Here is an 11,785-nt window from a genome sequence, read left to right on the forward strand (position 1 = left end):
CCTTTAATGGTTACTAAGTGAAATGAAGTTGTTTCATTGTTAAAGAGAAGAGAACAATAAAAATCACCAATAATTTGTAATCTCAATTTGAAGAAAACAAAATGCTACTTCAATTGCAACATTACAACTTCAATTGCAACTTAAAGTTAAACAACATGTATAGATGAAGTTGAACATTGTGTTTGCAATACCTTCCTTGTTTTGAGAGATTAGGAAGGATTTTATAGCATAAGATTGAAGAGATTATTGAAGAAGGTGAATGATAATGTCACTATGTTAAAGGGAATAAAAAGATTAAATATAGACTAGTATGAAATGAAAGGAAATATAGAGGAAAATTAATTCAATTGTAATTATCGATAATCACCATCATTAAAGAATAAGAAATGTAAGGACTAAGTAGTTAATTAATTTTTTTAGGACAACATTGATGTGTGCAAAAAATGAATGTTTATTAAAAAAACTATTTTCACTAATATTTTACTAAGAAAATATTATTTTGGGATGGTAGAGACTAATTTACTCAATGTTGTATATTTTTGAAACAATTTATTAAGAAACACTAAGCCCTTTTACTACCCTTACCACATTCTCATTGACTATGTTCTTATGAAGTAATTTAATTTTAAAGTAATTTTCTGACTAATAACAAAGTCATGATAAATATAGTATCACTAAGTGTGAGACAATAGATTTACATCCTTCTCCTTTCTAAGTCTTAGGTTTTTGTCTGAAACAGGTTAATTGTTTTTTGTTTTGCTAATATTTCCCCACTCTTATCATTTTTACAATTAAGACCTTATATTCTCCAAATTTATAAATAATAACTTACTTTACCCAAATTTACAAATATTTGTCTTAGTAACAATTTCTTTGCTCCAAATCAAATTTAAAACAAACCTGAATCTGTGAAAGCAGAGAGAAAGAGACACAAATTTTAGGGTTTTCAATTTACCTGAAATTGCTGGTAAGTTCATATGTTTATTCAAATGATTGTTCCATTAACCTCTCAACACTTGCTCTATTCGCCCCCAAAATTCAATTTTAGGGTTTTTATTTTAATTGAATGATTTTGTTCAATATGCATGTGCCCTTTTGCAGATACTGTGCAATTTTGCTTAATGATTGTTCTTTTGTTAAAAGACACAGTTTTTCAATCAGTGCATATATATATATATGGTTTTAGGTTTTGTCTGTTACACTGTGATTAAGACTTTGCTCACTTTTGTTTTTCTAAAGTACAGGGATAGAAAATATAAGAAGAAGAAGAAGGAAAAGGTGATGTGCATAAAATGACTAGATTATCTTTCAGGCCGCGACCACTTGACATTCACAAGAAGCTTCCAATTGTTAAGTCTATCAAGGAGTTTGAAGATGATGATACACCAACATCTACACGAAATTCGCTATTTTTACGTATTGCTCCCGATGTTGATAATGAGGTATAGACATTTTTTTGTCATGAAGGGGTTTTGCTTTCATTGCAGCTGTTTACAGTTACAGTGTTTACTTATTTTGTGTATGCCAAGTTCCAACATCAAAGATAACACTCGGTAGATGTGTTAGAACAGAACAATGTAACAGTGTGTGACACATGGTTAAAAAAGTGGGACATTTTTTTGTTCTACCCATATATATATTGCTCTCGATATTGATAATGAGGTATATACGTTTTGCCTTGAAGGGGTTTATCCTTCTTGCTTCCTAATAGTATTTTGGTGCACATGTTTCCAGTTACTCTGTTTACTTTTTTGTGTATGCGGTATGCCTGCCAACATTACATGTAGTATCGGGTAGATGTGTTAGAACGAGATAGAACATAACATATGAGTACTGTTCCTATGTTTAGCAGATATTTTATGAATATAACAACACATGACATGGTTAAAAAGGTTGGTCATTTGTGGTTCTATTAAAAGGGGTGGAAGTGGAACCATAGAAAACATAGTAGAACACTTATTTCCATTATGTTTTGCCTGTATGCCAAACACCATTTTGGGTTGTTTAAAGTCTAGGGTGTGCACTTGATTTGCTAAATATCGAAGGACAGGGCAACACAAAGTTTTTTGTACCTCGTTTGATATTCTAAATGGCAAAAAGACAGGACAAAGAGCCATTTTTTGTCCCCCACTAAACACGGGACCAAAGTTTTGTACACAGAAGTAAATTGCAAAATGACACCCTTATCCCTTGAATCCTTCAATTTCTCGTTCATCATATCCATCTTCATTGTGGCCTCCTTTCTCCTCCTCCCACCATCTCCCTCCATCGTGCTGGTTCAGAAGAAGCCGTCATTCCCAACCGCAAGATCCATTTCAAATTCGTGGTTCCATATAAATGTCCGAGCAACGCTCCATTTCAAATTCTACTGAATTGGTTCCATTAAAGTGCAAGACCGTTTTTTTATGTGAGGAAATAGTCCCATGTATGCGCTAGATTTGGTACCTTCATTTGTTTATTTCAAATTCCTGGATTATATGGAAACAGTCAATAGTTGCTTAAATGGAAGATGTAATATTATAAGTATAAAATATTATATTATACAATAAAATAATAAGTATAATATGTAAAATATTATATTGCTATAACATTGTAAATATTATGTAAGATTATATATATAATTATATTGTTAAGACAAATGATATTTGAATAATTTTGTATTATTATGTCCAATACCTATGGGTATCAAACAATAGATAGCTCAAAAAATTCAGCCCTGTACCTCAGTCATCGAACAGTAGATGAGACAAGATTTGTGCTGGCCTTTGACTACTTATTCTGTGCTGCGCTGTACTTGCATCAAACAGACCCTTGGTGTGTATGCAACTATGCATTATGCCATTACCTATATCAGTGTCCTATCTTCAAATCTATATGATGAGTTGTAATTAGCAAGAAGGGTTTCACTGTTGTACTATAATAACTCACTAGCACATTACATTGTACAAAATAAGGAAACAATGTTTACCATTTGAAACTGTACAAATGAAAATTATTAGGCCATGACTACCTTTTTAGCATGTATGATAATTTTGTAATAAATATTGTGCATAAGTATTGATAATTGAAGTTTTAAGTATTCTGAAATTGATCATTGATTACCCTGCTCCTCTATTTAAACCTGAAAGTTAAAAAGGAACAAGTTAATATGTATTTGTTGTAGAAATAATTGTCTAAAAATTCATGATATACAAATAAACAATGCTTTAATTAAATTGCAAAGCTGTCAGATATTGGATATTTGATCAGTATCTTCCTGTTATTTTTATTAGGTACATCCCGTTCCTAGCAGAAGACTGGCTTCTGAAATACCTACCCCTCAGTTTGTTGTTGTGGATACATATGAAAGGGACTACTCTTGCACTTTCTCTCAGCCAAATACTTACTTGCGGGCTCGAGGAGGTGCTGGTGCCATTACATAGAATTTTCATTTAGATATTGGAAGGTTCTTTTGAAAATTGAAAATTTTAATTCTTGTACTGAAAATCCTTTCAATTGTTGCAGCTTGGGCTGAGATAGGAGATTTTGTTGAGTATGACTTGGACAATGAAGATGAGGATTGGCTTTTAGAGTTTAATGAAGAAAGGAAGATTATGACACCTGAAATGTAACGTTTTAGACTGAGTTCTCGTTTCATTGGTTTCAGTTAACTTATTTATTTATTTCGTTTTTAGATAGTGTTTTTTTAGTAATAGGATTCATCAATCATTCTATTTTCCTATTATTTTCTGTTGATTGCTTAAATCAAGTTGGTAATATTGATCACAGCTTGACTGAATTCTTTAACTATCATTCTATAAAAGTAGAATTATTTAACTATAATTTCTATCATCCTGAATCACTTTTATGGTATGGAAATTAATAAGGAGAATTTGAATTTTGAATCATGATTGCATAATTTGAAAGATAACTAAAACAATATGGATCATGCTCCTACAAACTGGTTATTTTAGACATTCAACAAAGTCACTCTTATTAGTTTCTAGATAGACTACCAATGAATATGATTGACTGCTGCTTTGGGATGGTTAGAAATGATGACAATTTCCATTGAGGATAGATATTGTAGGAGGTTGATAGAAACTGGATTAGAATAGAAGGAATGAGAATATTCTTTTATAGAAATCTCTAAGAATTACACTGAACTTTGTAGGTATTCGAGAGACCTTGAACTCTCCCTATGCCCACAATCCCCAACCACTATTCTCAACAAATGATAAGATACCCCTTTCTGTCAACCCCTCTTCTTTTTTATTGGCAACATGCCTTATTTTTCTAATTATTCCAACTTCCTAACCAAGTAACTAACTTCCTCACTGACAGTTACTAACATATACAACAACAACAACCAATCCTTTATCCCTCTAGGTGAAGGTTGTATTAGGCAGTCGACAACCAACGTAAAATTTTATCAAGTCTCTATGATATGGATCAACGATACTGACATATATCTAATTAATTAAGGTTACCTATCAGAGGTATTACCTTTGTATGACTTCCATTTGTATCTGTTTGCCATGTGGGTAAAATATCGATAGAAAAAATAGTAATTTTTATAATTAAATTTGCGGTTACAGTTCAATCATTATTTTATGTCATCAAGGTGGTTTATAATTCATGTTTTAGTGTCCATGGTGATCTTAAACCTTGTTCTGAATGACAAAAAGAATAGGTTGAAGTGTAGTACTGCAGATAACATTAGCCAAAATGCAGGACTTCATGCTGGAACTTGTAGTGCTGCTAAACCATTCATATTTGGCCAGTCTTATACAATTTATTGAGTTTTTGATTGTATGCCACTGATATTTTCATATTGTCATGTACTTAATTAAGATGTCCATTATATATGCTGTTGTCTTGTTCTTCTGCTTTTCATTTTTAGGTGCAATTTATGTTTTCATTTAATGTGTGGTAAATAGGTTTGAGAGTCTTATTTTCAAGTTCGAGGTATTGGATCTCAAAGCTCGTGAAAGAGCTGGACTTATAACACCTACTCTTGGTTCACCAATCCCCGTCCTGTTACGGCTTGACGCTGCTATTGAGGTAAACCTTGTTACGATTCAGTGAGTTTTTACCATTTCGGACAGTAATTGTTTACTAACAACAATTATATGTTTCTACATATCATTTTGGTATCAAGGAGGCCAGAACTCTGTCGCAGTGTTCACTTTATGTTCTCAGTCGTAGTGAAACACAAGCATTCTTAATGCTGTTTCCATGCCATTAAATCTGCCTTGAGACAAGTTTGTGTTTTAGGCCTCTCTTTTGTGTTAGGCAGCCTAAATTTGTTTTAAGGATGTTTCCTTATGAATTTAAGTGAGATTAGGCAGGCCTGCTGCATTCTTTGTTTTGCTCTTACCCTTCTATTTTGTCATTTTGTATTTGTTTGTTTTTATAGAGTACCTATTTCTTGCCCCTTCATGTATTTACCTTCTTCTTCTCTTTAATAAATTTTCCTTTTCTATAAAAATATTCAATTCATGCAATTTTCTTGTTGGATGATTTTTTTAAGAATATTTTGGTTGTTTATTTTTGAACCTAATCACAAACTACAAGTGGTGGTTTGGTTTGTGTATTTCTTGTTATACTTATTAATTTTTTTTTATTTTTTAAAATGTTAGGTCCTACAAGCCCAGCCGGTCAAATATGCTATTATCCAGTCTGTGTATGATTATTGGAAAGAGAAGGTACAGAGCTAGCTTCAGAATATCAAACATTGATTACTTGTTTTCAATATTTCTTTTCTGTTTCACCATATTGTTTTTGGTTGCAGCGAGAGCGATGGCAAAAGCCAATTTTGCGACGTTTGCAGGTTGGTTTTCAGCACATCGCAGTCACAATATTTTTTGTCACTGATATGTATTGCTGTATATGCATTTTGATTGAAATTTGAAATAAATCTACTGTATTTGTAAGTTCTGTTTCTCTATTTAGCTATAATATTTTGACTTAATTATGTAAGAACTAGTAATTTTCTTTTTAGGCTTGCTCTCTTCTTCCGCATAACCAGGAATTATAATTGAACGTGTTATCTGTTGTCTTTATAACAAGTTTTCCAGTTTTTTTAGTACGAATGTTTTGGCTATAGATTCCTTCTCATAAGCAAGTTCTATTCGCATTCTTGGATCTATTTTTTCCTTCAAAAATTTCCTTTGCAGTAACTACAATTATTTGTTTGCCTTAAGTTACTTGACAAGCTCATTATAGAAGTTTGACAAGATTAATTGCATTTTGTTTGCAGCCACCTCCACCAGCTAATGATGCCAATCCATTTAATGTCTTCCGGCCAAGAGAGAAGGCTCACAGGCTTCACACAAGAAGGGTGGGTGGAAAACTTGACTTTTGTTGTAGGCTTTCGTAGTTTTGTTGTTGGCCTTGATTTAAGGAAATCAGTCTAAATTTTTTGTAAACATTCATTGCTTACCTTTTGTTCAGATGCAAAGGAGGGAAAACAATCTGCCGTCATTTGAAAAGCTTCGCCAGGTTAGTCTCTGTAATTGGTTATGGCTATTAGGCATTTAGTTAAGCCTGTAAAATTAGCTTGAAGTTTTTCCTTTGTCGAATGCCTGGTGGTGGATTTTATTGTTTTCCCCATCTTTCCCATTTTCGTAAAAATCATTCTCATGTGCTAGGATTAACTTATTCTCATGAGTGGATTTTTTTAGCGGAGAAGCTGTTGAAAAACTAAGGGAAACCAAAAGCATGCCTAGTAATGTATTTTTTTGTGCTTTTTGGTATTCTACTTTCTTACTATGAAGTAATTGTGGGGCTTCACTGTTTCAATATTTTCTATCTTTGTGTTCATGCTACCCTTATCTACCTTGTCCTCCGCATTTTTGGTGTTCACCATCACTCTCTAAATCTCCATGGTCTGTGCATCTATAGGTTTTCTCTTCTTTATGTTAAAAAATGAGCGAGCTGCTGAAGCAACAGTTCTGATTAAGTGCTTAATCATAATCTATAATTCTATATCAATGGAAAAATCCCAATATAGCTATGACTATATGGTGGAAGTTAGATGTCATTGTTTAACTTTCACTTCTTTTCATTATATTGTATATATGTTGTTATTTTTAATATTTTCTATAATTTATTTAAGTTTTTAATTTTTGTGAGCAAACCTGTTTAATGGGTGGGTTGAGCCTGGTTGATAAAATCTTGGTCTGCAACTAGTGGGCCAACTCAGCTCGGGTTCACTTTGGTTCCAACTTGTGGCAAGCCAACCGAGGTTGGCTCACTTTGATTGCTATATTTGAGAATGAGTCTCAGTAGCCAACTTTTAGGAAATTAGTTTTGGGGTAACTACTATAAAGTTGTTATTTCCCTTTTTGTTTGTGAATTATTATTTCTGTGAAAGTGGATATAAAATTTAGTGAAACAATAACAGTATATTCCTCTATTAAATCTCATTGAGAATTACCCATTACCTAAGTTCAATTACTCAATTACCAGCCACTTACTCTGACCAGTCACTTACCCTGGCTAGACTTCAATGTTTTTCATGGTGAGGCCATCTATATCTATTCCGGACTAAGCCATCACACAATTGTCAGCCACCACTTTTGGTGTTTAGTCACTCTAGTAAAGTTTTTTTTGCTTGTACATACCTAGTTTACTAGGACAAGTTGGTTTCGGAGAGTTTTTTAGGAAAGTGTAAACAGAAATAATGCTTCATGTTTTTTGGGAAGGGCTTACGAAGAAGCAAATATTGGCATATATGACATGCATCATCAATATATTATAAATCTTGAAGGCTATATACACCAACAACCAAACCTTTATCCCACTATATATATATATTTATATATATGATATTATGAATATTGATGCCGATATATATATACATACATACATATATATATGTATATGAAGGGGAGAGGAGAAATCCAGATTAGAAGTTACGTATCACATGACCACTTAAAAAAGTCATTTATTTATTTTCTCACCTAGTGGGGTCTGGGGAGGGTAAATGCACGGAACCTTAACCTCACAGGCAAAGATGTTTTCTAGTCTTGACTATTCACCTAATATCCAATCGTCGAGATGCTCAATTATCACATTAACAAGCTGTTCTTACCTGATATGGTCTTTCTCATGCGACCACATATGTTGTGTTGTCCGTGTATTACAATTTTGAGAGTTTGTTATGTCCTCATGTTTGTGTCAATTTCTGTGCTTCATTTCATAGCTTATGACTACTAAGATTAAACACACCCGCACACACATGTATATCAAATATCAAAATTCTCTGTAATAATGGCTAGTGTTAGTGAAATTGAAAGGTGTACTAGAACGTCCATGTTTAATGGATTGACATTGTATCAATTGCTTAAATGACAGGTTAGGCGCAACCTTGACCAAGCTAAGAGCATGTTGCAGGCTTTGATCAAGGTATGGCTTTCAGTTTGTTTTTTTTCAGAATTTTATGACAATTTATATCCTTTTGAATTCATACTTATTTTGTTGGCACATGATTGTAACCAGAGGGAGGAGAAAAAAAGAGAAGTAGTAGACAGTGAAGTTACACTGCAGAGGATGCAAATGAAGTATAAGGTACCTGTATTGTTTTTATTGCTTGCCTTAATAAAAGATGCCATAGTTTGTACTTTGTACTAAAAAATAACATGGATAGTATGCTGCTTGCAATCCATAAAAGCAAAGCAGGTTCATGTGGGCTGAAGGGAACAAATTATTTCCCAACCTTATGAAAATAGCTTATACCCTTCCTATAAGCTCTCTTTAGCTTATTTCAGTGAAACTTATTGAATAAGCACTTAATTAAGCTACTTGCCTAAATGCAGCCTGTAAAATTATTAGGAAGCCATTTTCTTAATGTCCAAACATTCATAGTTTCAAAGCACTCCCATTTCTTTTAATTTGATACAAATTGAAAGTGGTTTTCTCCTGATGATAATTAAACTAAACAAAGTCACTCAACCACGTTTTGGACACCATTTAGCTTACAAATAGACTTTTGCAAAATGGATTCTTCCAAAATCACATTAGTGGCCTGAGATAGTAGTTCTTTGCCTCGAGAATTTTGAAGGTCATGGTGGGGTTATTAGGTTAGTTACATGTGATTTGATGGCATCTCACATCTAGCTTAGGTAAAAGCTGAAGTTGCAGTAAAACCATTTAGATTAAGGTCTTTTTTATTGCTTTCTTCCAATTTAGTAGGGCTTGGCCAAACATGCAGATGAGAAGAATTGAATCTATTATCAAAATAAGTCTAGCATGCTGTCCTTACAGGACATTTCGAACTCCTATTTATTGTCAAGTAGCCAAATTGGTAACAGATTTAGCCTCCCTGTGTTATAAAACAATGATTTGGAGTCGAATTATGAAGTCAATGATGATATTGCCTCTAATGGAAAATGAAATGCTAATTAAATCACAAATCACCAATATAATGCTGGAGCAAAGCGGTGGACCCCAAAAATGGGATAGTGGGATGGCTGCTATTGAGACATATAGGGAAACAACATAAAGAATTTATCAAAACATGTATGCTTGAAGATAGAAAATACACAATTAAAAGCATAACTCAAATCCAACACACGTCATTAAAAGTATAGCTCAAACTGTCATAATTCAAATCGAAGCAAACAGAGGGCTGAAAATAGTTTAAGCCCTAAGATGGTTTAGTGCAGAGGGGGTTTAGTTGCTGAGGTGATGGTTGAGATGATGCCATGGCTTCTAAAATGAAAAGAGGAGATAAGAATTTGAAGAAAAAGGAAGAACAAAGGAACAGTGATCGCTGTAATAGTAGTCGCAGAAATAGGAGAAGTAGTCGGAAATCACGTCATTGTCGCCTTGGATTTGAAGCAGTGGGTGAAGGAGTCACATGATGGGGGTATTTTTGGGATTTGACCTTTTAAAAATAGGGTTTGGGTTAGGCGAAATGGCCTATAGGGACAAAAGAAAGAGGGCTAATGGATTTAAGTGGCGATATCTTTTGCCCTTGACCATTTATCCCAGTTGCGCCTGCAACAGGCCGTGAATTAATGCAAAACCGAAAAAGCAGACACGACGAATGCAACCAGAAAATGCGGCACACTTGTATTTTCTGTCGCAGAGAGCTCTACACGGCTCCGCTCTGGCGTGATAGTGGCACATTTTGCCTTTATTGACTACTTAGATACAAGCAAGTGCTTTGTATTTGCTACTTTTTTTAGTAGTCATCATTGTTTCCCCATGGTTACCTCTGTTGGACCTTCAGCATTGTACCCTTCAACATTGATTTTGGTGATGTAATCAACCCAGGATTGGGGCGACCCTCCATTCTCATGCACTTCAACTAGACTAGTACCCAACTTCTTGGTCCTAACTCCTAAGTTTCTCCTGGATTAAGAACCCATAACACATTTTAGGGCTCATAGTAGCCTTTCCTTGAGAAGCTCCCCTTGTGGTTTTTGCTAAATCAATCTTATCTTATCCTTTCTAGAAACTTATGGGTGCTGTGGAAATTCTTTTGTCCGTTTACTGTGCCATTTAACATGCATTCGTACAGTTGCTTGTTTGAACTAATGAACTGATGTATGGTTCTCTATTTCAGCATGAAACTGAATTCTTGGAAGACAGCTTAGCACTCCCGGGATTTACTGAGGAGGAATATTTTGATTCAGATGATATGATTACTGGCCATCCTCATACATGGTCTTCTGCCGTGCCGAGCCTGCCTTCCTATGACACCAATCTACTGACAGTTCCTACAGTTTTGCCGAAGCAAGAGTTTAAGAGGCAATATGTCCCACAAGGGTGGCCTCGAAAACTGGTAATTTACTAGTTTCTTTGCCTTTTTTGTGGTACTGTCTTCTTCCCCTTCCATCCTTTTTGTTTGATATGGTTGTTGATGAGTTATTGCGTGGGAATTTGCAGGATCCTCTTGATCCAGTTATGTTGTTCACAAAACCTTTACTTCCAGAGAAGTTGGCCATGGCAGGCATTCTGCCACCATCAGATTCTTCCACCGCAAATGGGGTGTCAGCACAATCATACGAGTTTCGTGGAAGAATTGGCAGAGGAGGCCGTATAATATTTGACAGACGGAATCCACTTTTGCAAACTGCAATTGATTGTGGTAATTCTTACTATATACCACCAAAACCAAGACCTTCATTCAACATGTAATTTAGTCCATTTTGCCAATTCTGTAGCTTAATGTAACCACCCTGCAGTTTTTTCAGTTTGATAATCATTAGAATGGTTCAGTGTAACAAAGGGTAATTGTTAATGTGTGTTGGAATGAATGTGTTATCAGAATGCTTCCATATCAGCAACAATGTGTTATATTTGTAACAGTAAATGTTAGTTAGGAGCAGTTACTTGATCTAGAAGCATCATGATTGTTGTATATATAGCATTTTCCTGTACATTAAAATCAGTTGAATACAATCAAAGAATCATTTACAGAATTTTCTCTCATTTTTTGTTGCTTTCTCTGCTGTGATTCTTTAGTTTTACTTCAATCTTCACCTTATTATCAAAGAGCTTTTGTGGATCCTTACATAAATGCTGCATTCACATTCACATCCATTATAAAAGAAAATCGAACGTGGGTCCAAAAGAATTGAAATTTATTGAATTGTTTTGGATGAAAGGATGAATACTTCTTTAGTTTTTGTTGCCTCTCAAAAAAGTAAAACCTAAATCTAAACTAAAAGTAGAAGGAAATTAATTGTAAAGGTCTAAAATGAGTTGACATTATGTTCTAATGTGCTATTTATATAGGTTACAATGAGGGCTAAGCTCATGAAAGGATATAATTTGGTTTAGAAATCTAGCC

The 11,785-nt window shown here is 34.1% G+C and overlaps 1 protein-coding gene across 2 annotated transcripts; it reads left to right on the forward strand.

Annotated features, from left to right (window-relative positions):
• On the forward strand, positions 841-11,424 carry LOC109329663 (enhancer of polycomb homolog 2-like). Of its 2 annotated transcripts, none has more exons than XM_019563386.1 (13): positions 841-967; positions 1,240-1,442; positions 3,273-3,402; positions 3,505-3,607; positions 4,920-5,043; positions 5,622-5,687; positions 5,774-5,812; positions 6,242-6,322; positions 6,436-6,483; positions 8,341-8,391; positions 8,485-8,553; positions 10,556-10,774; positions 10,879-11,424. In XM_019563386.1, exons 2-13 carry the CDS (start codon positions 1,293-1,295, stop codon positions 11,128-11,130), a joined length of 1,332 nt encoding a protein of 443 aa, XP_019418931.1. In that variant the 5' UTR covers positions 841-967; positions 1,240-1,292; the 3' UTR covers positions 11,131-11,424. The 2 variants fall into 2 exon arrangements, with proteins under 2 accessions (XP_019418931.1, XP_019418940.1); XM_019563395.1 differs by having other exon boundaries at positions 848-967; positions 1,245-1,442.

The sequence above is a fragment of the Lupinus angustifolius genome, chromosome LG02 (assembly GCF_001865875.1).
Source record: "Lupinus angustifolius cultivar Tanjil chromosome LG02, LupAngTanjil_v1.0, whole genome shotgun sequence".
Lineage (NCBI taxonomy): Eukaryota > Viridiplantae > Streptophyta > Magnoliopsida > Fabales > Fabaceae > Lupinus > Lupinus angustifolius.